We start from the raw sequence: 25820 nt of genomic DNA on the forward strand, positions 1-25820 counted from the left end.
GCCAGCAGCTCTCTCGTCTCCTTGGTTGTCAGACATTTCTTCGGTTGACGGACAACAAGGGTGTCTAGAGAGTGGAGGTGAGAACCAGTTGGAGTTTCAGTCCTCCAGCCTGGTTTTGCTTTGTTTCTAGAAACGTTGCCATTGCATGTAACGGTGGGTTGCTACTTATATATAACAGAAAGAGTAGGCGATATCAAGACAGGCCAGGGTAAGAATCAGCAGATGGTATAGACATTGATAGACACTAATAGACACTAATACTAATCATACTACCTTGCTATTAAACCATAGATAAAATATATTATAATAGACAGGCCAACTACTGGTACAAAAGACTTCAATCTACAAAGTAACATATTTGCTTTATATTTTCTAAAAGTTCTCACTCTTCAACAACGTCTCCGTGGCGCAATAGGTTAGCGCGTTCGACTGTTATGCAGTCCATCGAGAGGTTGGAAGTTCGAGCCTTCCCGGGGACGTTTTTTTTTCTCTCTTCCTTTTTTGCACTCAACATCTAACAAATAGATAGAGATACAAGTCTTTCTGAATAAAACAATATCTAAATCCACTACACCTCAATGCCATTCACGCACACATATATATATATTCATAATGTATAATGGATAGGATATCTACAGAAACTTGCTCGCCAGACTCATCAGGCCAGCCGGTCCACCCGTTCCTCCCAGCCCACTACCCCCGCTCTTCATGTACATCTTCATCGCCATCTCAGCCGCAGAGTTGATCGCCGACTGCTTCGAGCCGGCCTAACATCCAATTAGCATGAAGAGAAGAGAAAGAGAGAGAAAACAGAGGGAGAGAAGAGATTGCATATATTGAGCTTACCACACTCCCCGACGCGGAATGCTGATCCCAGAGATTCCCCGCCTGCGACATCGCCATGCCGATAAACTCATTCATACTCCCCGACGAACCAGACGAGCCCGATCCAAACATCTTAAGCGCCTGCATTGCCGCCCCGGCACCAAGTGTCTCAGAGCTATGCTGTTGGCCTCCGCCCTGCGACCCCTGTCCGTACACAGCCTGGTGTGCCTGGACCATCTGGTTCTCGTCCACCGCGGGGCCGGAGGAACCACCACCACCACCACCGGACATGTATTCGCTTGCTCGGCCTTGGATGAAGGAGACCGCTTCGCCGAAGAGAGACGAGGAGTCGGGCGCCGAGTGGCCGCGTTCGGCGTGCTGGGCGGCTCCGCGCAGCTCGTCGGAGAAGTCGTTGTTGTTGTCGTAGTAGCTGGCGCTGGCGCCGCCGCCATTATAACCGTTGTAAGACATATTGGCAGATAGTAGTGGGGAGAGAAGTAGATGGATGTGATGAAAGTGATGAGAAGAGATCGAGGTAGATGAGGTAAATAAATAGTGAGGGGTAACGCTAGTCTAGATCGGGAAGGCCCCTCCTGCACAGCCACGTTCAGCCGCACGCCACATCTACATACGGAGTATACAGTAGGTACTAGGTAGTGTCCGTCCAGTGTACAAAAGTATAGTAATAAATACTACGGAGATAGTACAATTGAGAAGAGATATTACAACAACAGATCGTCCGGCTCATCGTCCCTCGACCAGGTGAAGCGCAGGTGTCGCTCGCGCGCGCTCAGCACACAGCGGGGATCGGCATCCAACAAAGCCTCGGGGCGCCATTCGACAGGCAGGCCGCCAGGTCCGTAGCGCTGCCCCCACTGGCGGCGGTCGAACTGCATAAAGCCGCCAAAGTGGCGGTCGGTGTTGGCGACCCAGATGCAGCCGCCGTCCGGGCTGTAGTCGCCGCCGCCGATCTCGCCGAAGAAGTCGTGCACCTGGCGCGAACGGAAGGTCTGGGCGCATACCACCGCCACGCGGTCCGCGGGTTCGCACAGCAGCAGCGTGCGCGGGCCGCCGCCGACGGGCGAGAAGCGCAGCGAGCGGTACCCCGCGACGTCGGACTCGAGCGTCTCCAGGGCGCGCCACATGCGCGTGTCCCAGATGATCACCGTCTTGTCCTGGTTGCTGGTCGCGATGTGCCGGAGATCCGGCGACCACGCGCACGCAAACCCAAAGTCGCGGTGGCCGTGCAGCGTCTGCACCGCCCGCCCCGAGTCCGCCTCGATCACCCACGCGTCGGGCGAGTCCCCGATGGCCACCCGCAGCCGCCCGTCGCTCGACGTCGCCGTGCAGTTGACCGCCCAGGGCAAGCTCTGGTCCGCCAGGAAGGTGTTGGTCTCGCAGTCCAGCAGCCGCAGGTGTTTGTCGTTCGACGCAAACACCACCACGGGCGTGCCAGCCGTCCGGTGCCGCACCAGGTCGATGTGGTTGGTGATCCCGTTGGGGTTCTGCGTCACAAACCCCGTCGTCACGGCCGTCGCATCATCCTCCGTCCCCGCCGCCCGCAGGGCGTACTCCCCGCAGAACCCGCCCGCGACCGAGATCTCGTGCCGCGAGCACATGCTGGAGATCTTGACTCGCTGCTGGAAGCCCGTCTCGGGCCCGGGCCGCGATAGGTCGATCAGGCACTGCAGCTCGTCGTATGCAGGGTGCCACGCGTACAGCCGAGACTCGCGCGAGAACTCAACCGTGTCGTACGAAGTGACGGACATGAGGTTACGCAGTTGAAAATGCACCACCGTCGCCTTGTGCTTGGTGTACATGGATTTCTCACAAAAGTATGTTTCCCGGGCGGGGATGATCCTGGCATACTTTTAATGTTAGACCAAAAAAAAAAAAAAAAAAAAGAATAATAATATAGAAATAAGAAAAAAAGGAAAAAAAGAAAAGAGTGCCCACCCTAGGCGAGTAGTTTAGGTTGGTATACGGGATATACCACAGATCACGTAGCTGTCGAGCGTCAGACCGGCGGACGCGTAAAGTATCCCACCACGGAATCTGCTGGAGGTCGAAGGAACTTTTCGTGTACCGTGGTGGCCGCACGACCTTGGACGGGGGCATCCAACTTAGGATTCCCGAGATAGGATGCATGGAGAGTGGTTGGCGCACGGGTAGGAAGTCGCCAAGAGACGGGTTGGATGATTGAACGAGCCATTCGCTGATGAATTGATCGATGGTCAAGTTCCGTTCGTCAGCTGCAATAGATAGTAAGTAAGAAGAAAAGAAAAAGAAGAAAACCTCATCAAAACAAGGACAAAGCAGCATACTCATTCCAGAGACGGCAGAAACAGGACTGTGCGGTTCTAGGGTCATGTTCGCAGGATTTGGGATCTCACCGTTGGAGAAGGAATCATCGTCGTCGTGGACCGGCGGACCGAGTGGTCCGGGAGCCACAGGCTGTACAGGTTGAAGGTTGAGAGGGCGACGAAACTCATCAAAGTCGGTATCTGACAGCACAGGCATGGATCTATACGGATAGCTCCCGCCAGCGAGTTCCTCATCCGCGTAGAACCGTTGCATGCCATCATCATCATCATCATCATCATCATCATCATCATCATCATCATCGTCAACGTCGTTGTCGGTCTGGGCAGACGAGGCAGGCGACCCGGTGTCCCGCATCGGGGTCGTTTCGTCCTCATCAGCCGGGACGGAGGACACCAAGCGCGGAGTGGTGATTGTCCTGCTCTGGACCAGCTGCTGAGCGATGGTGTTCATCTCGCCATCGCCGTGACCGTCGCCGTCGCCGTCACTCATGTATGGCCTCAGCGAGACGCCTCCGTCGTCCATGATATCGGTCATCTCCGAATCGGACAGGTGACTTTCGCCCGGCGGCAACGACGGCGACGAAGACAACAGCAACAGAGGATCGGGGACTGTATGTGCGGAGAATGCATGGGGAAAGACGGTGGTGGTGGCGGCGTGAACGATCTGCGAGACGGCAAAGTCTGCACCAAGGTGTCCATCGTTGTTCTCCGGCAGGGCACGTGGATGGAGCGAGACGGCGGTCAACGCCGAAAGATCGGAGTCCTGGGAGTCCCATGGCAAGGGCCGGGTGTGGGAGGGAGGTCTCTGTCCCCGTTCTCTCATCCGTGAAGACGAGGGTGAGGAAGACGAAGACCAATCAGCTGGCGCTGGCGTCGACATCCCTGCGTCGGTGCAGCGATTGCCTCGTGGTTTCCCCCCGACCGGATTGAAATGTACCCCGTAGATCAGTGCAAGTCAAAACGATCTTTCGTCGTCTCGAGAAAGGGTTGTAACTCCGTACTGTCGACTCCGTACTAGGAAGAATCTGAACGCCCCCCTATCCGGAAAAAGCAATGTTTTCTTTTTTCTTTTCTTTTTTTTCTTCTTCTAGCACAGCCTGCCGGATCTCGCGAGGCTGCCCAAGTCGAGACGGTGGTGGGCGAGAGTCAGCTCCGGTGGGCGAGACGATATGAGCATGGTCGAGGCATTCCCCTTTGATCGTAGAGACTCGGTGCCGGGGATAGAGTGGGAAGGCGAGGAGGTCGTCAGACGTCCCAAGTGGGAGATGTCGTGATGGTGGGGCAGAGTTTCTACAGACGCTGTCAAGTCAATAAATGCAGACAGCAGTAGACAACAGTAGACCGTAGACAGCAAGAGAATGGTAAAGGAAAGAGAAAAAAGATATCAATGATATTGAAAAAAGGGACAATAAATAGATAAACCTACCGGATCCCAGACCGCTGCTCCTCCCTGTCTATCCTTTTCGTCTGCTGATGCAGAGGAGGGGGGGGGGGGGGGAACTTGGGGAAAGTGACGCTGCTATCGCGATCAAGTGACATTTCGGCCTGAAAACTGAGGCTGAGAAGGCACATTGGGCCCTGCTCATGTGACTTGCCAAGAGTTATAAGCCTGAGGCACTAAGGCAGAGACAAGTGTCACATGACTTAGTGCCTGAAACATAAGGCTGAAACTGTCATACGTACGAAGTACCTGATACCAGAAGGAGAGGAAATAGGTCAAAGTCAGAGAAGACAGAGAAGAACAACTGGAGGTCTACTCAAAAGATAGAATTTAATGCATTGACTGGTTCAATGCGTCGATGCAGGGTTCCATTATTGCTCCAAATATAATAAATCATCAATAGCATGCATCTGATAACCAGGTATTATGCAATGAAAAATCAACTGGGTTAGCTGTACAATCAACCAATTGACCCTGTCAATAGACCAGACAGTCGAAATTACAGTCGAAAACTTCAAGAGTATAAGACACAGTCAGGATAAAAATGTACAGACGCTCACTGCAAAGATGCAACGCTGTGTACAACCGGAGAAAAAGAGAAAAAAAAAAAAATGAGAAGAGGAAGAAGAAGACAGTCCAAAGTTTACACGGCCAAGAGTGGCCAATTAGTTTTAATAGTCTGAATAGGGTTCATATTGGGAGTGATGGGCGGTTGTGGGCGGTTGTGACCAACTGGCAGCATTGCGTAAACGGCGATCTATGAAGAAGTCAGCGAGTGATCAAAGAAAGGAAAATATACAAGAAAGGTTGAAGAAATACCCTTTTCAAAATCCCGCCAGCGCTTCATGGTGATCTTGCTGCTGTCAAACTCGCCATCGACGGTGTCGTGACCCTTGTCCTTCTCACCAGCGGTCTGGCGGGTGTCACCCCAACTAAAGTCATCGAATTTCCAAAAGGAGTAGACGGGCAGGAGGAAGTTCCAGACGGGCAGGGAGAGGAGGTAGATGAACATCCACATGACGTAGACGAGCCGGTGGGCGGTGACGACAATCAGCAGTCCCGGCAGACCGAGGATGAGAGAGAGGAGGACGAGGGGCAAGATCTGGACGGGTCTGGAGATGATGGACTTGACGACGACATAAATGGTGAAGGAGATGGCGGCGGGGAGGACGAGAGTGCCGACGAGCTCGACGAAGATGACAAACTGCATGCTGAAGCAGAAGGTCCCGCACAGGTCGCGGACCAGGACCAGCTCGAAGAGGTTGTGGACGGTACTGTTGATCCAGCGGCGACGCTGCGACATGAGGACCTTGAGCTTGTCCGGGGCGATGGTCTTGCAGACCGCCTGCGGGACGAAGATCTGTTTACGCTTGGGGAAGGTCCGGAGCATCAGGGTGGTCAGATATCGATCCTCGCCGAGTAGGAGCAGGTTTTTCTTGTGCAGCGTGTCCACCACGTTCTCCGAGTAGTGCTCGACGATGTCCGGGTTGGCCAGGATGGGCACCCAGTAGTTCTGGCCGCCCTTGGGCGCCTTGATGCGGTACATGGAGAAGCAACCCGGGAGACAGGTGACACCGCCAAAGAGCGACTCGAACGACTTGAGTTGGTGGTGGGAGATGTAGTACTCAAACACTTGGATCATGGTGACCCAGCTGTCGGTCTTGTTGGCGATCTTGGTCTCGCCACACAGGCCCATGACCTCCGGGTCCTTGACCATGGCGGAGATCATGTGCGTCAGACTGTCCGGGAAGACCTTGGTGTCGGCGTCGACCATGAGCATGACCTCGTAAAAATCCGGCGGGATGCCGGTGATGTTCCACAGGCCGTTGAACATCTCAAACTCGAGTTCGGTCATACGCTCGTCGAACATGACCTTTTGCAGGAAGGACATGAGCACGATCTGGCTGTCGCGCTTGCCGCGATTTCCCGGCTTGGGGGCGGTTGCGGCCTCCTCGGGAGTGCCGCACTTGACGATGATCATCATGGGCACGCGCTGCTGCTTCTCCGGGGGTACCGGGGAGGTCTCGCCGTAATCGTAGAAGCCGCAGTAGACCTTGGCCATGTTGTGCCGCTTGGAGCCCGATGCCACGGCGACGTACGAGAAGGCCTGGACCTCCTCGGGCGCCACCACATGGTCGCGCATCATACCCAACACAATCTCGGGCGTTGAGAACTGTTCACCTTTACCCTTGATGATGCCGTCGCAGATGACAATGATGGTCTTGTGGCTGTTGGGGTAGTCAGTGAGCGCGACGGAGTCCAGCGTGGTACGAATGCCTTCTTCACCCTCCGAGTAACAGGTCACCATACAGATGGCGTGGGCCAGGGGAAATCCAAATGGCTGCCACTCGACGGGGGGTTGCGGGACGACGGCCTCATGGATGAAACCCGCAGGGCCAGGCCCTTCGGCGTCGGAGAGGGCGGTGGAGTAGCGATCCGTGGAGGTAACGTGCTGAGAGGTGGGTAACAGGCTCGAGCGACTGCCGGTGAGGTTGTTATTGTGGTTGTTACCGCCGCTACCAGGGATGCTGCGCGATGGCTGGTCGGCACTCATTGTGCCACCACTGCTGTTGTGGCCAAGGCGGTACATGGAGGCGGAAGCGGAGGTGCTGGGAAGGAGGCGCGAGGCGGAGTTTTGGCTGGCCATTGTGATATGCTGGGGTCGTTGCTTGCCACCGTGGCTGACGACGTAGGGGCTGGAGAAGCGGGAGGTGGTGGGGAGGAAGCTGGCGCGCTTACTGGGCCGGTGGTCAGGGACGACGGGGTCGGCGAAGCGCGGGGCGGGGCGGTAGATATCGTTGGACCAGTCCTCAATCTGCTGCTTACGGGATTTTGAATCGGTGGCGCCCATGCTGGTGGTCTTGGCGGCGTAGCGGTGGGCGACGAACCACTGGAAGTAGACGGCGAACATGAAGCGGACGCCGACGATGGAGAGGATGAAGACGAGGGCGACGTAGAGAACGATCTTGGAGGCGATACAGCCGACGGTGTCGGTGTCGATGCTGCCGACCTTGATGATCTCCGTGAGGCACTTGCCGATCTTGCGGTCGTCGCCGGTCTGCAGGGCATAGGTGATGTCGGCGCCGCGGATGTCCGAGTCCTCGCGGAGCTCGTCGAACTTGGCGGGGTAGGAGACCTGGGAAGTGTTGAACCATTCCAGCAGGTCAAGATCGAGCACGTTGCCGGAGTAGATGACGAGGTTGCGACTCTTGTTCTTGGCGTCCTCCCAGGTAAAGTAGACGTCACCGGAGCTTTGGAGACTGTAGAAGGATTTCCGGGCGGCACCCTGGGTGTGACAGGCCCAGCCGAGGTAGTAAGGGTCGGTGTAATTGGGCTTGCTGGAACCGTCCTGGTTGAAGGCATTGCAGGGGAAGTACCAGGCGAGATCGCCATCGCTGTTGGTGGGAACGTCGGAGCCATCGGCCAGGGTGATGAGGCCCTTGCAGGCGCCGTTGACCTCCTGGAAGAAGAAGCTGCCGTCCTGCCCGCCGTACTTGTGACCGAGATCGTAGAGGACGTTGGAGCCGGCCGGGATGCCGGCGGCAGCGGGGTGGCTGGAGTCGGAGAGGTCGTAGGCGGCGCCGTGGAAGATCATGTAGCCATCGCCGACGTGGTTGTTCTTGAGACGCACGGGGGGTGAGGCACAAACGATGGCGCGAAAGCCGAAGGTGATGAAGCCAACAAAGGCGCCAACGAGCAGGATGATGCTGATGAGGCCCATCTTCTCGCGCCAGGCGCTGCGTTGCTCCTTGTTGGGCATACCGCAGCAGCGGAGGATGAAGCTGGGGGCCCAGAAAGTGATGACCGTGCAATAGACCAACCAGAAGCTGGGCGGGGTGACCGCCTCCATGGCCTTCTGACGCGCCTTCTCCTCGGCGCGGCGGCGGCTGCTGGATCGAGACCGGCGACGACGGTGGGAGCCCTTGCGCTTGTTATTGTTGTTGTTGTTGGACGAAGTGGTACCAGAGCGATGACGGCTCGGGGCGCGTTCCATGGGCCGGTTGATGTGGCCGTGTTCGGGGTAGTAGTCGGGCTTGGTTTTGAGCTCAGTGCTGTGGGAGCTGGTGGTCTCGGCCTCTCCGTCGACGTCGAGGGGGGCGGCGGCGGCGGCGGCGTCATGGCCGGTGGTCGACGGGTAGGTCGACATGTTATGGGATTTTTGACGGTAGTGGTAGTTGGGATGGTCGCGACTGCGGTGCTCGCGCTCGGGCTTGACGAGACTGCGTTTGCGCGGCATCTCAGCCTGCATCTCCTCGTCACCATCGGGGGCTATTCTCTGTCGTGGCGAACTGTGCGACGGGCGTCGGCGGCGTTGGGAGGAGGGTTGGCGGCGGTGTGTGGAGGATGGGGTCGAGGGAGCCTCCGTCTCACTTTCCCGGCGGCGACGCCGCCGTGAAGACTCGCGAAACGCACTGCGAGCCTCATCTCTCCGGGGCGAAGAGCCTTGCCCCGGTCTTTGAGGCAGCGACATGTTCTAGACTCCTCCTTGGACGAGATAACAGCCGTCAATCATGCAAGCGCTGATAGCGAGGAATGAGAGTGGGGGCGAGGGGAAGGATGGCGATCGATCTCGTGGCCGATAAGGTGGAATGCCGACATAGAAAAAAAGAAAAAAAAAGAATAGATCTTTATCTAGCTGAACTATTCCATTGGATCAAGAAAAGGTTGAGAGTTTCCTTTCTTCCTTTCTGTCCTTTTCTGTTCTGTTCTTGCGTGTGTGTCTTGTCGGAGGACCCTTTGCGGGGGGGGGGGGAAGGGAAACGAGACCAAACAAAGTCGAAACTGGCGAAATAAAAAGTCGCCAAAATATAGAAAAAAAAACCACCGATTCCCAAATCCAAGGAAAAACGAAGTGAAATGCAATAGATGACAATGAAGAGATCTCAGATTCTTCTGTCGATCGAGTAGCGAGCGATGTCGTCTGTCGTCGGTCCCACTGGGTAGGTCTTTTGTTTGTCTGGGAGAGAGAGGAGGGTAAACACAACGAGCGACGGGGAAAAAAACCGTGGAAAATCGCGGTGACCCAGCTGAGCCCGAGGAAGCGAGAGAGAGTATCCTGGTAATGGACGGGGAGGTTCTACCTGGAGGAGGGAATAAGGATAGGAGAAGGAAGAGGAGGAGGAGGAGAGTGAAGAACAGGAGAGGGCAAAGAAGAGCGGGCCACCCAAAAAAACATGGGGGAACCCTGAAGTGAACCGGGTCAGTTGGTCAGGTCGCTGGGAGGATCACGGGACTGTTGTGGTACCTGCAACCTGCCAAAGCTACCTATTAATACCTCAAGGTATTAATTACCAAGAAGGTATTAGTTACGACTATTGGGTTGATTATAGGTTTATGATGAGTACTAGGTATTTTCTTAAACCATTTACTATATTATTCATCTATAATACAGAGTAGATAGATTACTAAATACACAGTGTCAACAAGTGTACTAATAACTAACTAATTAGTTACTCTGTATAAGCCGTTGTTAGGGGATACGCCCAGGGACCAGGCTAAACGAGCTACTCCATAAACAGAGCGACTAAATCTGGCAAGCCAAAATTGCAAACCCTGGCCCACCAAGCCCCTTGACCAGATTGAGACACGACTAGCCCCGTTGGACGTAGTGTGCTTCTCATTGGCCAAAGAGGATGAAAGAGTACTAAGGATGTGGTTTACTAGTAATAACTAGCAGAGGGCACCTACGGAGTAGTACCTACTTAGTAGTTAGTTACCTAGGTAGTTAGTAGTTACCTAGTAGTTACCTAGTACCTAGGTAGAAGACCAGCTGTACGACTCCGTATGTAGTAGTTAGACTCTAATTACTCCGTAAGGAGTAGCGCTTCGACCTTGGTACTCCGTACCTGGTATATCCCGTTACTACTATTAGCTAGAATAATATCTAGTATGTACGAAATAATAAATATTACCTAATGCTTTGATCCATAACTACCTAGGTAGGTACCTAACTTACCTGTGTAGTACGGAGTAATGCCCTATGTATGAAGTACGACTCCGGTACTCCGTATGATTGATAAGATAATTGTTTCATAATGGCATATTTTCTGCCTCTTTCCATCGAGTCCTCGATGGTCTAACGGTCATGATTTCCGCTTGTCAATCTCTTCTGAGAACAAGCGCGGGAGACCTGGGTTCGACTCCCAGTCGGGGAGATCTTTTTAATATTATTTTTATAATATTTTCAGTACATGCAAATAATACCAATACTAATACTAATACTACCACCTAATATTTATTGACTAGTCAGAAGCTCAGCATGGAGAGTATTTATTGCTTGGGGGTACATACCTATGTAGTAGTCCGTACCATGTCGTACAGACTTATGTATAATTATGTCCTTATGGAGTATCAGCCTGTGGGTATCAACTCGTATTCCATCAGCCGCAAGTCTCGTATTTTCAGTCTTTCTTCTCGGCAGTCTTGACTGCTCTTTGACTCTTTCAATTATTAATAACTGGTAGCCACATTGGTTGTACTCCTGAATAGGATGGTAGGAAGTTGGTTTAGGTACAAAGTAGTTACCTAGTTACCAAGTAACTACCAAGTAACTACCTAGTAGGTAGTTACTAGGTACCTAAGGTATTATGTAGTAACATGGATACGTCTGACAAAGTAAGTATATACATACTGCATACTGCATACTCCATACCGCTGATCAGGTTCGTTGGGAAGATATTTATATACTGAGACCTGCTTGAATACGGGGTATATGAGCAATACTAAATTAATCCATACCCGATGATGATGGTGGAGTAAGGACGGGTATTCCAATAATTAATAAAATAATTCCAGCACTTCTTACACTCCTTTATTAAATAAATCTACTAAATATTTAGTCGTTATTATTATTCTATTTCGAAACAAAGAGTGTCTCCATAAATCACTCCCTCCAGGCGGAGCCACTCACTGCACTGATCGAGTCGTTCGCTGCGACTAACAACGACTATTACTCTTACTCTTTCCCTACCGTCGGTAGACTCGACTGACTCTGTCAGGAGTCCTGCTCCTCTTCCCACTTCCCCCTCACTCACCGTCTCTCTCCTTGGTCTTTTTTGGATCTCGATTTCTCTCTATACACCTTCTACTTTCGTTTCCTCTTCTCTTCTCTTCTGCTCTGCTCTCGTTTTCCATCCTTGCCTGTTCCACCACCTCCACCGCGGGGTCCGCTTTTTTACCCTTGAGGTTTCCACTTCCTTCCCTGCTCAGCTCCTCCTTGGCTGACCCTGACTGTCTCGCGGAGACGATTGAGAACATCTTTTTGTCTGTCCTCGTCTGTCCTCGTCTGTCCTCTCCTGTCTCTTGTCGGAGAAATCTACTTAGGTAGTGTTTTAATCCTTCTCCTCTCACTGCCGGATCCAACTCGCTAATTCCGAACCTCTAGGAAGTCCCCGGCGGTCCTCACTCTCCAGTTGTGTCCACTCGTACCCGGTCAATTCTACGGACAGTGTGGTGGGAAACGGGAGAGAAAATATCAGGAGGAGATATCACATACACCACTGTTCTTTCTCTTGCTCCACTAGTTTCTCCATGTCGTTGCAGGAGTGACAGTGCTGCTGGAGCCCGGGAGTCTACGTCCAGGAGAGAGAGAGAGAGAGAGAGAGAGAGAGAGAGAGAGAGAGAGAGAAACTGGCCGACCGCCCCATCACCAGTTTTCTATAATTGAGAGATACCAAGGGAAATCGAAACAAACAACATCAAGATCAGATACATCCATCATACAATGGCCGGCCCCGTTGCCGGCGAGCTGCGTCAGCCCGTCTCCACTCCTCCCCCGGTCTATCTACGCTCCTCTCCACCTCTCCATGTCTCTGCAGATATCCCGCCGATACCTTCATCGTTTGGTGGCCGTCGGAAACCGGCGATCGTGTCTCCGTTGAATATCGATCACGCCGCCGTCATTCAGAACTCGCCTGTCTCGCCCGTCAAGATCGACGATGCCATTGGTCTACCCGAGGCGTCGACGGCCTGCATCGAGAACTCACATGCCGACGATGAAGGTCTATCGTTGCCGCCGCTCCCAGACTTTGCCTCCATGGCTCTGGAAGACAATGACAGCAAGACGGACTCGTTTCCGCCTCCCCGACGAGACTCGATGCCGGTTTCGCGGCAGTCGCAACCTCTACCGTACGGCCATACCCCTGCCAGCAGTGGTTCGTGGTCTGTGGTCGACCCCAGCGCAAAGGGGGACCCTTCGGTCAAGCCGAGCGGTTCCTCCTCGGATCGAGATCTGCCAACCAGCAGCCGTACGGGCACTTCCTCTCCCGCGAGTCTCGATAGCATGACCCAGCTGCCAGAATCTTATGAACCGTTACATTACCATCATCAACAACAACAACAACAACAACAACAACAACAACAACAACAACAACAACAACAGCAGCAGCAGCAGCACTCAAAACAAAAAAAGCAGCAACAGCAACAGCAACAATACCTCCGCGATGCTCGGACGGCACTCCAATCAAGCTCGAACCCGACGGACGGCGGCGGCGCCGCCCCGCAGAACGGGGTCTATCTGGCTGCTCGGCGACCGGGGTACCCCCCGCGCCCATCCTCGGTGTACTCTTCGGTGTCGGATTTGCCGGGTCAAGTCCATCATCTGTCACCAGGGGCCTCGCCGTATCTGCACGCACGCTCCTCCTCGCGCAACTCGACCGCGTCGCCGGACCAGCGACCGCTCTCCTTTGTCGACCTGCTCAACACGTCGTACCCGCAGCCGGGGCCCACGCCCACGCTGGTGGGCCACGAGCACTTGCGTTCTTCCGTGGGCAACAATGCCTCGCTGCTGAGTCACAAACAGACGTTTGACATGTACCTGGCCAACGTCAAGAAGACCGACGACTCGGCCGTGCAGTACGAGTTTGCCGTCTTCATCGTGAACTCGCTGCCGGAGGTTTCCTCGGAGGAAGACCTCGGCGGCGGCGGCGGCGGCGGCGGCAGTAGTCCCAAGGCCAGGAGAGCCTCAACAGGAGTCTCGGCCGGGGCCACGGCCCCGGGGCTGACACGCGCGGGGCTATTGAAGGAAGCGCGGTCGATCCTGCAGCGGCTGGCGGACCGCAGCTACCCCTTTGCACAGTACTACCTGGCGGACGGGATGGCGTCCGGCCTGTTCAGCAAGGGCAAGGAAGACTACGACCGGGCGTTCCCGCTGTTCCTGGCGGCCAGCAAACACGGGCACGTCGAGGCCTGCTACCGGACCGCCCTGTGCTACGAGTTCGGCTGGGGGTGCCGCGTGGATGGCGGCAAAGCGGTCCAGTTCTACCGGCAGGCGGCGTCCAAGAACCACCCGGGCGCCATGCTGCGGATGGCCAACGCCTGCCTGGAGGGTGACATGGGCCTGGGTCGACGGTACCGTGAGGGGATCAAATGGCTGAAGCGCGCCGCCGAGTCGTCGGACGAGCTGTACCCGTCGGCGCCCTACGAGTTGGGCCTCCTGCACGAGACCGGCTACGGCGATGACATCTTCCAGGACGTGGCCTACGCCGCGCAGCTGTTCACCCGCTCCGCCGATCTGGGCCATGTCGAGGCCAGTTACCGCCTGGGAGATGCGTACGAGCACGGCAAGCTGCACTGCCCGCGCGACCCGGCCCTCAGCATCCACTTTTACACGGGTGCCGCCCAGCGCGGTCATCCCCTGGCCATGATGGCCCTGTGCGCGTGGTATCTGGTCGGCGCGGAGCCCATCCTAGAAAAGGACGAGTCGGAGGCGTACGAATGGGCCAAGCGGGCGGCTGACTTGGGTATTCCCCCCATTTACACCCCCCCCCCCCCCCCCCCCCCCCCCCCCCTTTCAACTATTTATAAATACTTATGATTGGCAGGCCTCGGCAAAGCACAGTATGCCCTCGGCTACTTCACAGAAATGGGGATCGGATGCCGGCGCGACCCGCTGGAAGCCAACATGCTGTACGTCAAAGCCGCCGACGGAGGCGACGAGCGAGCCAAGCAGCGCATCGCGGCCATCCGGGCGGCGGCGGACGGCCAGGCGGCACCAAAGAAGAGTGAGTCTCCTTCTTCTTCTGCTTCAGTTCTGCTTGTTCTAACGTCAGTAGATGACAAGACGAAGAAGCGATTTGGGATTTTCTAGCACACTTAATGATAATAATACGAGCATACTAATACAACTACTACTATCCACTACCTAGTGTCTACTATCTACTACTAGTATCTAGTATCTAGTATCTAGTTATGACTATTATCATGAGATCACAGGAGATCGTCAACCCCCCTGCTGATCATGTTTCACAGATCAACAACCTGCATCCTATTTAAACCGTACGGCCCCCCCTCACCTGGAGATTCGTTTTATTCTCCAGACACTCTATCCTCGCAATGCGTCTCTCCCTCTTCCTCGGCCTTTTGAGCCTGGCTCTCGTCTCCGCCGAAGAGCTGATCCCCTGCCAGAGCGTAAGCGATCAGCATGATCTACTAGAACTACCTCATACAACGTGAACCACAGCTAAGTACTTTGTATCTAGGGCGGCCGAACATGCAGCAATACCACCATCGGGGAAACCTGTTGCGAGTCTCTATACTGCGCTCCTGACGGGGTATGTTTGGTTCCTTATTCATAGTGAAGTCTTGCTAACTGGTCTTCGTTTAGTTTTGCAAGCAGCAGGGAGTATGATTCCGGTTCCTACTTTATTCTATTCGTTGCTAACTTGCCTTTCAAGCGGCTCTAGCTAGTTGACCTGTTAATCAATACGGAGTACTATGGTAATAGTGAATACTGTATTCATTCTCTTGAGTATTTGATAGCATAACCTAAGCCTGGATCGTCATTTCTTCTCGTACCTTGTACAGAAATGGGTACATGCAACTATACTATAGTTGTATGATTATTATATTGTATTTAGTAAAATGAAAGAGTTGAGATTAATCAAGTAGTCTAGATCATGCCTCTGAATCGTCAGTGTCATTCTTGCCCTTCTTCAGGCCCTGCGTCGTCTCGAGTGCCCGGTCGAGATCATAGTGTTCGGTCAACAGGCTCAACAATAGTCCCAGGCCGGACATGGCGCAGCAGACGGCCCACACGATCCGCAGGCTGGCCGTGTAGGCCTCCTTGAGGTCGGCCTTTTCCTGGCCAGCGGGCATCGCCTGAATGATCTCTACGAGCCCGGAGGCGTCCTGGCTGTAGGCGTCGGCCATGGGGGCCAGAGACGGGTAACCGAGGAGGTTGCTGCGCATGCGGTTCTGGAAGACGACCCCCCCGATGGCGACGCCGATGGTCTGGCCCAGGGCGCGGAAGAAGCTGAACATGGCGACTGCGATGGCTAGCATGGCCGGCTCGGCGGACGCCTGCACGGCAAACGCCAGTGAGGGGAACAGCAGGCCCAGCCCGACGCCGGCGACCAGGTTGATGAAGATCCACGCGGGCACCGAGGTGTCGACTTTGATCAGGCACATCAGGCCCATCCCCAGCATGGAGAGGGCCCATCCGGCCCAGACCGCCCACCGGTACGCTCCGAAATGGGTGATGAGAAAGCCCGTCGCCATGGCCGAGGGGGCGACCGTGAAGGAGTCCGGGAACAGCGCCACGCCCGACAGCACGGGCGAGTACTCCTTGACGGCTTCAAAGTAGAGCGGCAGGTAGTACAGCGCGCACCACAGGACCAGCCCTTGCAGCACGCTGCCAATGAACGAGACCGCCGCCGTGCGGTTCTGGAAGATGCCCGGCGGGATGATCGGCTCGGTCGCGTACCGCCACTCGTACACGCCAAACACCGTCAGACCCGCTACTCCGATCAGCAGCGGCACCAGCGTGCGCCACGACGACCACGAGTACAGCACTCCACCCCATGTCAAGGGGATCAGGAAGGATGCCATGCTGCCGATGAAAAGCCCTGTTCCCACGTAGTCGATCCGCCGCAGCTTCTCGGCCAATGAGCTCGGGATGATGTTGAGGTTGAGGAAGAGCAGCACAAAGACCGCCCCGACCCCGATGAAGGGGAAGTTGATATAGAAGATCCAGCGCTGTACAATTAGTTTATCGCCACACACACAAAGAGAGGAAAAACATACCCAGGTGACATCCTCAGCGAAAACACCGCCCAGAATCGGCCCAGTGACGGATCCCAAACTCCACATGGCACTCAGCAGGCCAAAGTACTGCCCGCGCAGACGCAGAGGCACGATATCCGTGACGATGATTTCCGTCAAGGCGATGATGCCACCGCCGCCAAGGCCCTGGATGGACCGGCCGACAAGCATGTAGGTGAAGTTCTTGGCCACAGCACATACCACAGCCCCGACGAAGAAGAAGGCGACGGCTATCAAGATCAGGGGCCGCCGGCCGAAGATGTTTGACAAGGAAGCGAAACTGGGCTGGAACACAGTTGACAGCAGCAGGAAAGAGGTTCCGCTCCAAAAGGCCTCGATGGCCGTGCCATTGAGCGCATCCGAGATGATCTTCCAAGTCAGACATGGTTTTGTTCTTTCTTTCTTTCTTTCTTTCTTAGATACTTACTGGTAACGCGACCGACAGCGACGTTCCATCCAAGGCGGCCATCAAGGAGAGGATGCATAGGGTGAAGAACACCAGGATTCCCCTCCACCCCAACGCAAATTCCTCCGTGCTTGATCCCTGCTCGGTATCTGCATCTGCTGCATCGGCAGTCTTTTCCCAGACGCCATTACTATTGTTTTCCTGATTCACCGCCTCCACCTGGGTGTCGATACTCGGGTCGGCGCTCATCGTGGTGAGTTGAGGCTTTTTGGACTGTGCTGATCCTCCATCATGCCGGCCTCAACCTCATATATATATCTATCATATTGATCGTCAGCTCGGGGAGTCCGTCAGAGTGGATGCCAAATGCCAAACCAACTCAATTGTCTAGCGCTCCTCCGACCCCGACTGAAACGGGACGGGCCAAAAGTCCTCCCGAGCTGAAATTAACACGGACTTCGCCGCGGGAGTCCACGGGCCCGTGGACTTGGCTCCATCTGATTCGTGTGCTCGTAACTTGCATTGTGAGATTAGTGATCTTTTCTTCTTTTGTGATTAGTGATTATCCTTTTCTGATTAGTGATGGTGAAGTGGACACGAGAAAAGACGTTGAAGATCTGCGGCTGAGTTGGGGGCGGAAATCACGTGGGATATGCATCACGTGCCACGTGGATCTGACTAATATATGCCTCAGGCATGAATATAAGCCCCAGGCATGAATTTGAGCCTCAGGCATGGTATTTTCTGCAGCGACTTTCCGCCTACACGTGATACCCCATTTTCGGAACATAGGGCTTAGGGCCTTTTCATAGGGTTAGAGCTTAGGGTTTCATCTCTGACCTGACAACAGTCCAAACTGACACCACCTCGGCTCCTTCCTGAGCATCCAAGTGCCTCAACGGTGCTCTCTACAATAACTTACCTGGGAATACTGTTGCTAGATCATATCACACGACAATAATCACTAATTATCAATCAAGTCTGCGCCGAAGGAAATTTCTCCCCGCTGTTCCGATAACGCCAGCGAATTTTCACCGCTTGAGGACAAACGCGACTCCCTCCCTCTGGCCTTCCTTTATCTCTCTTCCCCCCCATAATCGCTGTCTTTCTCTTCTTTTATTCTCAATATGGCCTCCGCGGAGACTCTCAATGGCCATTTAGGCTTATTCTTTGCTTATGTCGCCCTTGCTTGCCTGCAGGATTCGACCGGAGACCATCGGTGGCAGGTATCTTATCGTGATGCCAAGCTGGAGCTGACGTAGGCGAGGGTCTGCAGCCAATAGAATAGAAAGCAAGCCAGGGTTTCTGTTGGAGTCTTGGGTCCCTCCCCGGTTCTTCAGAGCTCTCACTGACCAAGCGATTCGCAGATACTTCACTACTAGACCGGACGAAAACTAGTTGAATCGTACGGAGTACTCCGTATACCGCTCGACCATATGACTCATAGAAACCCGCGTCCACGCCTTTACTAGGCCTGGGAGGGCTTGGGAGAGCTCTAGATTAGGTGGTGATTGTCCTGTCATGCTTTCTCCGCGGCCAGGTCCGAAACGACCCGGCCAGCAAACAACGATTGAATGTGTCATGGATAATAACAAACAATACTTCTCCTATCAGTAGTCAGTCTCGCCTGTTTACCGCACCTTATCAGGAGATGCCGGCATGGGAAGTGGGGAGATCGTTCCTTAACTGGATCGCTTATAATCCATCGAGTCCCTCTAGAATAGCTTCCCACACTTGGTACTAGAACCGAGTAGTACTACTAGCACCATGGCGGATAGTGACGGTATCACCCCCGCGAGCAAGCCTAGAAACATCGAGGCCCAGAGTGCCTTTGCGGCCTCGACTCTGGTCGCCGATTTCGAAAAGGCGCCGCAACCCAAACAGCCTGCCGCTGACACGGTGTATGGCAATCTCTATGGCTCGGCCATCGAGACGCCCGACATCCATGCCGGCGCGGATCCCGTCTTCGCGGCCAAGGCGCAGCTGTTGAACAAGGCGCTGTTGGACCTGGGCATGGGCCGGTACCAGTGGTTCCTCTGGATCATCACCAGCGCGGGATGGTTTCTGGACAGCGTGAGACCTCCTCAAACCCCCCATATCATTCATTACCTATATCTATACGAGGTAAACTGATGGCATAGTTCTGGACGATGTCGTTCCTGATCATCGGCCCTGCTGCCTCCAACGAGGCGCAGTTTTTCTACGCCAGCGAGGGCAACCGCGCCGCCTTTCTGTTTGTGAGCATGTACGTGGGTCTGACAGTCGGCGCGACGGCATGGCCCTTCATGGCCGATGCCTTGGGCCGCAAGTGGATTTTCACCAGCACGCTGGTCCTCATGGGCATGGGCGGCCTGGTGGGTGCCGGTATGCCGGCCTTCACCGGTCTCTGCGTCGTTGGTTTCGTCGTCGGCTTTGCCGTCGCGGGCAACCAAGCAGTCGATGCCATGGTCCTGTTGGAAACTCTGCCTGCTTCCCACCAGTATCTTGTTGCCTTGCAAGGTGTATTCTGGGGTTTGGGACAGTTGGTTGCCTCTGCAGTAGGCTGGTGAGTATTTCTTCTTCATCATCTTCTCTTTTCCTTAGGTACTGACAATCTACCCAAGGGCCTTTATTGCTCTCTGGACCTGCGGGACCGGCCCCGATGAAGAGAGCACCGCCGAAACCTATGCTAGTAAGGCCTACAGTCATAGCGGCAGCGGCAGCAGCAGCAGTAGTGGAAGCAGCAGCAGCAGCAGCAGTGGCAGTAGCAGTTCGTGCCATTACGTCTCGAACAAGGGTTGGCGCTACGTGTGGTGGACTTTCGGATGCATCACGCTCTTCCTGTATCTGTGCCGGTTCATGTTCCCACTTCGCGAGACGCCCAAGTTCCTCCTTGCGCGCCGCCGCGACGCCGAGGCGACGCAGCTGGTCAAAGACATTGCGACATACAACAAGCGGCAGCAAACATGGCTGACGGAGTCGTCGTTTGCACGGATCGACTCCACGATCGATGCGGAGACGGTCGAGGCCCAGCGGCGGACGCGCGTGGGACACATCCTGGCCACGCTCAAGCCGATGGGACTGGGTCTGCTGCTGCTGTTGTGGGCGATGATGGGGCTGACGTTCCCGCTGCACAAGACCTACCTGAGCAATTACCTGGCGGTGCATGGGGTGTCGGCCGTGAACCCGACGACGGTGACGACCCCGTACCTGTTCCGACAGTACCTGTGGGTGGCGCTGTGTGCGATCCCGGGCCCGCTAGTGGCCGCAGTCATGATCGAGGCGAAGTGGCTAGGCCGGCAGCGCAGCGGGGCGATCTTCGCCGTGCTGACGGGTCTGTTCATGCTGCTGTCGGGCGTGTCGCGGTCTCACGGGGCGTTGCTCGGATTCGAATGCGTGCTCTCCTTCCTCTACTACGCCGACCTGGCCATCCTGACCATCTACACGGTCGAGGCGTTTGCGACCACCGTGCGCGGCTTCAGCGTCGGTGTCCTGGGCGGCACATGGCGCCTGTTCGGGCTCATTGCTGCCATCATCACGACGTTCGACTCGACCGCCATCGCTGGCGGGGGCGCTGTCTGGTTCTCGGGTGCGATCTGGATCGTTCTGGCGGGCGTCTGGTTGGCTTTGCCTGTGGATACCAAGGCCAAGGCTGCTGCTTAAACGAAATGAGAATGACTCTACTACAATTGTGAGATGGGATGAGATGAGATGAGAGATGACTATGGATGTAATAATGTACATACGAGTACCTATGTACATACGAGTACCTATGTACATACGAGTACCTATGTACATACGAGTACCTATGTACATACACAGTAATTGATTAATAGCCATAAGGAATGAAGACAGATCCGACATAGTACCTTCTCGTTCATAGTAATGACATCACATATTCAATAAGGTCTGCTGATTCTATTTATACTATCTACACGCATCCTTATTCTCCCCTCTGACAAGGTCATACATCCTCTGAACGACTTTAACCTCCTCATACACATCGAGCGTACACTCACGCAGACAAAACTCCCGCTCCCTGAACTCAATATACTCCCTGACATCCCTCCACTGTCTCCTCCTTTCCTTCAGGGTATCCGGCAAGCCACTGCCCTTCAGGTACGTCAGCACCCCGGCGACGATGGTATTAATCGCGCCAAAGGCCGTGATGGCCGCGTGCGGGCCCCTTGCAGCGCCGAGCGCCGTCAACGACGCCGCCACGACAATCTGCACGGCCAGACAGGCGGTCACTAGGATGCTGAAGAAGCGGGAGCGATGGGCCGCGCTGGCTTCGTGGGCGTGCACGCGTGCGTAGATGCCTATGTTCTCTGCTGGACGGTGCAGGTGGCCTGGTTCCGTTAGGCAGGGAAGGCTGTCGATGCCTGTCAGGGCGCGGAACGCGAGCAGTTTATCTGCTTGGGGGATCAGGGCGGAAGGGTCGATCGTGCGTGGGAGGAGGTTGGGATTTCTTGACGCTGAGGCAGGGGGGAAATGCGAGGGGTTGGGGTCCGAGTCGGAGGCATTGCAGGAGGTAGGGGGGATGTACACTTGTTGAGGGGGGTCGAGGTCTGTCAGTCGACGGACGATGCTTCGGAGGGGCATTTTAGGACATTGAACAGTAAAGGAGAGTAAGTATTAACAAAGAGACAATCGGTAAGTATTAGTGAGGAAAGTGTTTTTTTTGCTTTTTCTGTACAACAGCTGCAGGAACTCAGTAGGAGTACCTATGAGTATAGGATCGTCATATAGTGTAGAATGATTTAATTATATCTGAAATTCGAGATCATGACATGGTTAGGTGAGATATACTTTATTATAATGTTTGTCCATTATTCTGTCTTTTGTCTATGCCTATCTATGTCTATATATGCTGTCTATAAATGTCCATGTCTATGCCTGTCTATACCTGTCTATGTCTATGTCTATTCATGCCCACTGTCCATGTCTATGCATTATTTGCGCAAGAAAAACTCGTCTTGGAACTGTCGTTGTGGATGGCCACTCCAGACACCCAGAGACCACACGCACACTATCACTGTTAGCAAGAGACTCGATGAATTATCTAGAGACGATTGATCTAGGGAACTTACTACCGTCACTCCAACAACCACGAGACCCAGATTCGCCAGAGAGATCACCGTTCTCCTCGTGGAGCCAAAGTAGTTTCCAAAGTCCATGTAGAGACCGAAAACACCCGGCAGGCCGTACGAGAACCAGCTGGCAAACAGGGCACTGATCAGACTGACCAGATTGCTGAACACGGGGATCGCCTCGGCGATGACCCACGAGAGGGTCCAGAAGGCCAGGGTGAGGGCCACCCACGCGCCTGTCGCGCGCAGGCCGCGCTCGTGGATGAGCTCCGTGCCGCGGAAGAGACGGACGAACACGTTCTTGATCGCCACATGGCCGTTGATCACACCTGCAATGACAATCTATTTATATTAGCAAGAGAGAGCTATCAACCGGACTCTGGGAGAGGGAGAGAAGTACAGTCGGGAAGGCGATTCCATAGGCAACCTTGCGGAGGAGAGGCCCCGTCGAACCCAAAGCAGGCGAGGTGACGTCTTGTCCAGCGTAGCGGTAGATCACCGCCGACGCAACGGTGTAGAGGATGATCTCGAAGCCTTGGAGCATGCATAGGGATTTCGGGTAATCGCGGGGGTCTTTCATTTCGGCGATGAACCCGAAGAAAGCTGCGTGGCCGCCTGAAAAAAAGTAAGCATCCATACATCCAGATATGTATCTCTCTCAGTTACATACAGTAGGCGAAAATGATGTTGGTGACGGCGGTGAATCCGTTGACGAAGCTGGTGTGGCGGACGACGTCGAACCCTTGGCCGGGTCGTTCCACTGCGACTCCGATCATGGTGATAAGGACGGCGGTGAAGATGCTCACGAATGCTAAAGCATATTAGTAAATAAGCAAAATCTTTTTTCGCGAATTCAAATACATGTAATGGCCAGCCAGGACACGTTCTTCATGGTCCGGGGCAAGGAGCAGATAAACGAGAGCAGCATGCCGACAACGCCAAACACAATCGAGCAAGTGCCATGGTCGGTAATCGTGTTCATCATGACGGTGAAAGTCAACAAGTGACTGCCTGTGGCGAAGAGGAAGAAGATCAACTGGCCGACCTCGAAGACGAGACGGCCAGGAGTCCCCAGGAGGACCTCACCGGCGTCGGCGAAACTGTGGATGAAGGGGTATCGTTGGCGGAAGCAGCCGATGACATAGCCGGAGTAGGTGGCTATAATGCCTAGGCCGACAATCAAAACGGTTGCTCTAGATTCTGTTAGTTGATAAAGAGTTGTTTTGTACTGAGAGGAGAGAGAGAGAGAGAGAGAGAGTCGTACGGAGCGATTCCAATAGCGGCAACAGTGGCGGGTAACGAGAGGACGCCCAGAGAGACGGTTTCAGCGATCATCACTAGACAATAATCAATATAGAGAAAAAAAAAATAAAATAAAGATTTGACTGAGACATACAAATACCAGATTGCCTATAATTTGTTAGCAGTCAGGACTAGAAAAGAGGAAGATTCAGCTTACCACCACTGCAGCGTCTTGTACTGCACCTCGGTGGTTTCCTCGTCGCCAAACGGATCATGGCTCTCAGCAGGACCCTGTTTGCTCTCCATGTCTGCCATATCCAATAGATCTATTCAAGATAAAGATAAGTCAATCTGATCCTTCAGAACCTAGTAGTTGAATGCTTCAAAAAAAAATTAGAGCAAGAATGTAGACGTGATAAAATTCAATTGTTCCACTGCCATGATTGGCTATATGTGCTCCGACATCGGTGATCCACAGTAGAGAAACGCTGGGAGAAGAGAAGATGAAGAGATTACCAATGAAAACAGAGTATTATAGACTTTAATCTATAGAATTATTGGCTATGGACTATACAAAGTAACTTTAACTATAAATTTACAGGTACTTAATAGCTGACTAGTTACTATTACCTTGAGTATGTGAGAGTATCCATATCAAGTGAGTAAATGAGAGTACAAGTGAGGGTAAATGAGAAGGGTAATGAGAGAGAAATGAGAGAAGAGAAGAGAGAAGAGAAATGAGAGTATCTATCTGTCCATTCATATAGCTGCCTAGGTAATAGGTACCTCCTAAATACCAGTTAATTGGCTAGACCAGGTCACTAACTGTATTCCTCATAGCCTGCCACTTCTGGCTCTATCGAAGCTATCAAGATAGGCTGATAACGCAAGACCCCTCTTCAATTTCTCATTCCTCCGGTCTCCCATCTCTTTTCTTCGCGCCTGTTCCTCCTTCTCTTTTATGATTCTTACTGTTCTGCAGTTCTCATGATTCTCCCCTTTCCCTACATGTCAATCTCATCCTAAATAAACATGGGTGAAGCGGTCTTACCCAGAGAGCATCTGCTCGTCATCTACTATCACAACGTCCCTGAGAGCCTCCCCGGATACCTCGAGCACATCTTCCCAGACACGCAGATCACTATCTATCGCTCCGAGCGTGATGTTCCTGTTCCCAAAGGTATGGATACGGATCCCTCTGCTCTCTTTCTCTTTTTGTGCTTTTCTGACAAACACGAAAACAGAGCTTTATCGCCAGGCAACCATCCTAGCCACCTTCTTCCACGTGCCTGACCCCGAGGACGCAAAGAAGTAACATTGACTCTAGTGATTTGAATCGAATAGATTGCTCGTAATAATACTAACTGATCAGTCTGAAGCTAGTTCATACTACCTCTGCCGGCATTGACCACCTCCAGCACTTGCCCCTGCTACGGGACACGCAGATCCCCATCTCCACCAGCTCCGGGCTCCACGGTCCCCCGATCGCAGAATGGACGATCATGAACTGGCTGATTACCTCGCGCGGATTCCTTAAAACCCAGCAGGCTCAGAAAGATCATATTTGGGATAGAAATACTCCCGGCTATCTGAATTCCTTGTATGACCAGGTCGGCAAGCGGGTTGGTATTCTCGGCTATGGAAGTATCGGTAGACAAAGTAAAAAAATCCCCCAGTTCGAGATCAAAAATAAAGATGACTATCCTGCTAATATGTTTTTTTTTTGTGTTTATCTAGTCGCTCGGATCGCTGTTGCAATGGGAATGACCGTCCACGCCTACACAGCCTCCCCGCGCCTGACGCCCGAGTCACGTCGCGATACAGGCTACATTGTGCCCGGCACGGGTGATCCGGACGGCAGTCTGCCTGTCAGCTGGCACCACGGCAGCGATAAAGAGTCCCTCCACAAGTTTATTTCCCTGGGACTCGACCATCTTGTGGTTGCCTTGCCACTCACTCCCCAGACGACTCGCCTGTTGGGTAAGGAGGAATTCGCCCTGTTGGCCCAGTTTAACAGCAGCACCACTGCCTCTTTGGCCCCCACGGCAAACTCCAAAGCCAAGCCCTTCCTGACCAACATCTCGCGCGGTCGCGTGCTGGACCAAGACGCCCTAATCGAAGCCCTGCAGGACGGCACGCTTGGCGGCGCCGCCCTGGACGTTACGGACCCTGAACCCTTGCCCGCTGACTCGAAGCTGTGGGACGCCCCGAACCTGACCATCAGCCCGCACACAAGCTCGTTGGGGGTGGAATATTTCCGCCGCGCCATGGATATTCTTGCTTTGAATGCCCAGCGGCTGCGCAAGGGTGAGCCTCTGATCAATGGGTACAACCGCCAGAGGGGATACTAGATCAGTAGTACTCTGACATAATACAATAATCGTTCAACTACTACTTTGGAGTATGGACACTCGGAGTCTTGTAGCCTCATGCGAGAAGATTTACGTAGCACAGTCCTACTCCACACGGACTGG

The 25820-nt window shown here is 53.9% G+C and overlaps 10 protein-coding genes and 2 non-coding genes across 12 annotated transcripts; 5 read left to right on the forward strand and 7 right to left on the reverse strand.

The window, feature by feature from the left end:
• The first annotated feature begins 397 nt into the window (after positions 1-397).
• Positions 398-479, forward strand: ASPZODRAFT_t80. The gene has a single exon. It is a non-coding gene; the product is annotated as a tRNA-Asn (tRNA).
• A 101-nt stretch (positions 480-580) lies between these two features.
• ASPZODRAFT_97766 (hypothetical protein) lies at positions 581-1325 on the reverse strand. The gene is made up of 2 exons (XM_022730557.1): positions 847-1325; positions 581-767 (listed from the first exon to the last, which is right to left on the reverse strand). Exons 1-2 carry the CDS (start codon positions 1294-1296, stop codon positions 633-635), a joined length of 585 nt encoding a protein of 194 aa, XP_022580654.1. The 5' UTR covers positions 1297-1325; the 3' UTR covers positions 581-632.
• Positions 1326-1396: 71 nt separating this feature from the next.
• ASPZODRAFT_133145 (hypothetical protein) lies at positions 1397-3077 on the reverse strand. The gene is made up of 2 exons (XM_022723201.1): positions 2782-3077; positions 1397-2693 (listed from the first exon to the last, which is right to left on the reverse strand). The coding sequence occupies exons 1-2, from the start codon at positions 2971-2973 to the stop codon at positions 1548-1550; spliced, it is 1338 nt and encodes a 445-aa protein (XP_022580655.1). The 5' UTR covers positions 2974-3077; the 3' UTR covers positions 1397-1547.
• Positions 3078-4236: 1159 nt separating this feature from the next.
• ASPZODRAFT_16743 (hypothetical protein) lies at positions 4237-9061 on the reverse strand (the record flags this gene model as incomplete). Its single annotated transcript, XM_022726824.1, has 3 exons — positions 4237-4448; positions 5324-5347; positions 5410-9061. The coding sequence occupies 3 exons, from the start codon at positions 9059-9061 to the stop codon at positions 4237-4239; spliced, it is 3888 nt and encodes a 1295-aa protein (XP_022580656.1).
• A 1594-nt stretch (positions 9062-10655) lies between these two features.
• Positions 10656-10745, forward strand: ASPZODRAFT_t81. Its single transcript has one exon. It is a non-coding gene; the product is annotated as a tRNA-Asp (tRNA).
• Positions 10746-11338: 593 nt separating this feature from the next.
• Positions 11339-12092, reverse strand: ASPZODRAFT_133147 (hypothetical protein; the record flags this gene model as incomplete). Its single annotated transcript, XM_022723202.1, has 2 exons — positions 11973-12092; positions 11339-11911 (listed from the first exon to the last, which is right to left on the reverse strand). A coding segment is annotated over exon 2 (227 nt), but the record flags the coding sequence as incomplete, so codon positions are not given.
• Positions 12093-12313: 221 nt separating this feature from the next.
• On the forward strand, positions 12314-14677 carry ASPZODRAFT_67118 (hypothetical protein; the record flags this gene model as incomplete). The annotated part of the gene is made up of 2 exons (XM_022729428.1): positions 12314-14330; positions 14412-14677. The coding sequence occupies 2 exons, from the start codon at positions 12314-12316 to the stop codon at positions 14675-14677; spliced, it is 2283 nt and encodes a 760-aa protein (XP_022580658.1).
• Positions 14678-15483: 806 nt separating this feature from the next.
• On the reverse strand, positions 15484-17284 carry ASPZODRAFT_66930 (hypothetical protein; the record flags this gene model as incomplete). Its single annotated transcript, XM_022729411.1, has 3 exons — positions 15484-16563; positions 16612-16998; positions 17057-17284. 3 exons carry the CDS (start codon positions 17282-17284, stop codon positions 15484-15486), a joined length of 1695 nt encoding a protein of 564 aa, XP_022580659.1.
• Positions 17285-18802: 1518 nt separating this feature from the next.
• On the forward strand, positions 18803-20677 carry ASPZODRAFT_152363 (hypothetical protein; the record flags this gene model as incomplete). Its single annotated transcript, XM_022725846.1, has 3 exons — positions 18803-19108; positions 19177-19580; positions 19639-20677. 3 exons carry the CDS (start codon positions 18803-18805, stop codon positions 20675-20677), a joined length of 1749 nt encoding a protein of 582 aa, XP_022580660.1.
• Positions 20678-20941: 264 nt separating this feature from the next.
• ASPZODRAFT_66952 (hypothetical protein) lies at positions 20942-21616 on the reverse strand (the record flags this gene model as incomplete). Its single annotated transcript, XM_022729413.1, has 1 exon — positions 20942-21616. The coding sequence occupies one exon, from the start codon at positions 21614-21616 to the stop codon at positions 20942-20944; it is 675 nt and encodes a 224-aa protein (XP_022580661.1).
• Positions 21617-21838: 222 nt separating this feature from the next.
• ASPZODRAFT_167157 (hypothetical protein) lies at positions 21839-23661 on the reverse strand (the record flags this gene model as incomplete). Its single annotated transcript, XM_022726814.1, has 8 exons — positions 21839-22043; positions 22105-22446; positions 22505-22719; positions 22775-22915; positions 22966-23297; positions 23369-23441; positions 23501-23514; positions 23564-23661. 8 exons carry the CDS (start codon positions 23659-23661, stop codon positions 21960-21962), a joined length of 1299 nt encoding a protein of 432 aa, XP_022580662.1. The 3' UTR covers positions 21839-21959.
• Positions 23662-24268: 607 nt separating this feature from the next.
• On the forward strand, positions 24269-25761 carry ASPZODRAFT_133152 (hypothetical protein). The gene is made up of 4 exons (XM_022723204.1): positions 24269-24526; positions 24591-24657; positions 24719-25005; positions 25084-25761. Exons 1-4 carry the CDS (start codon positions 24379-24381, stop codon positions 25695-25697), a joined length of 1116 nt encoding a protein of 371 aa, XP_022580663.1. The 5' UTR covers positions 24269-24378; the 3' UTR covers positions 25698-25761.
• The last annotated feature ends 59 nt before the right edge of the window (positions 25762-25820 follow it).

This window comes from Penicilliopsis zonata, assembly GCF_001890105.1.
Source record: "Penicilliopsis zonata CBS 506.65 unplaced genomic scaffold ASPZOscaffold_8, whole genome shotgun sequence".
NCBI classification, from domain to species: domain Eukaryota; kingdom Fungi; phylum Ascomycota; class Eurotiomycetes; order Eurotiales; family Aspergillaceae; genus Penicilliopsis; species Penicilliopsis zonata.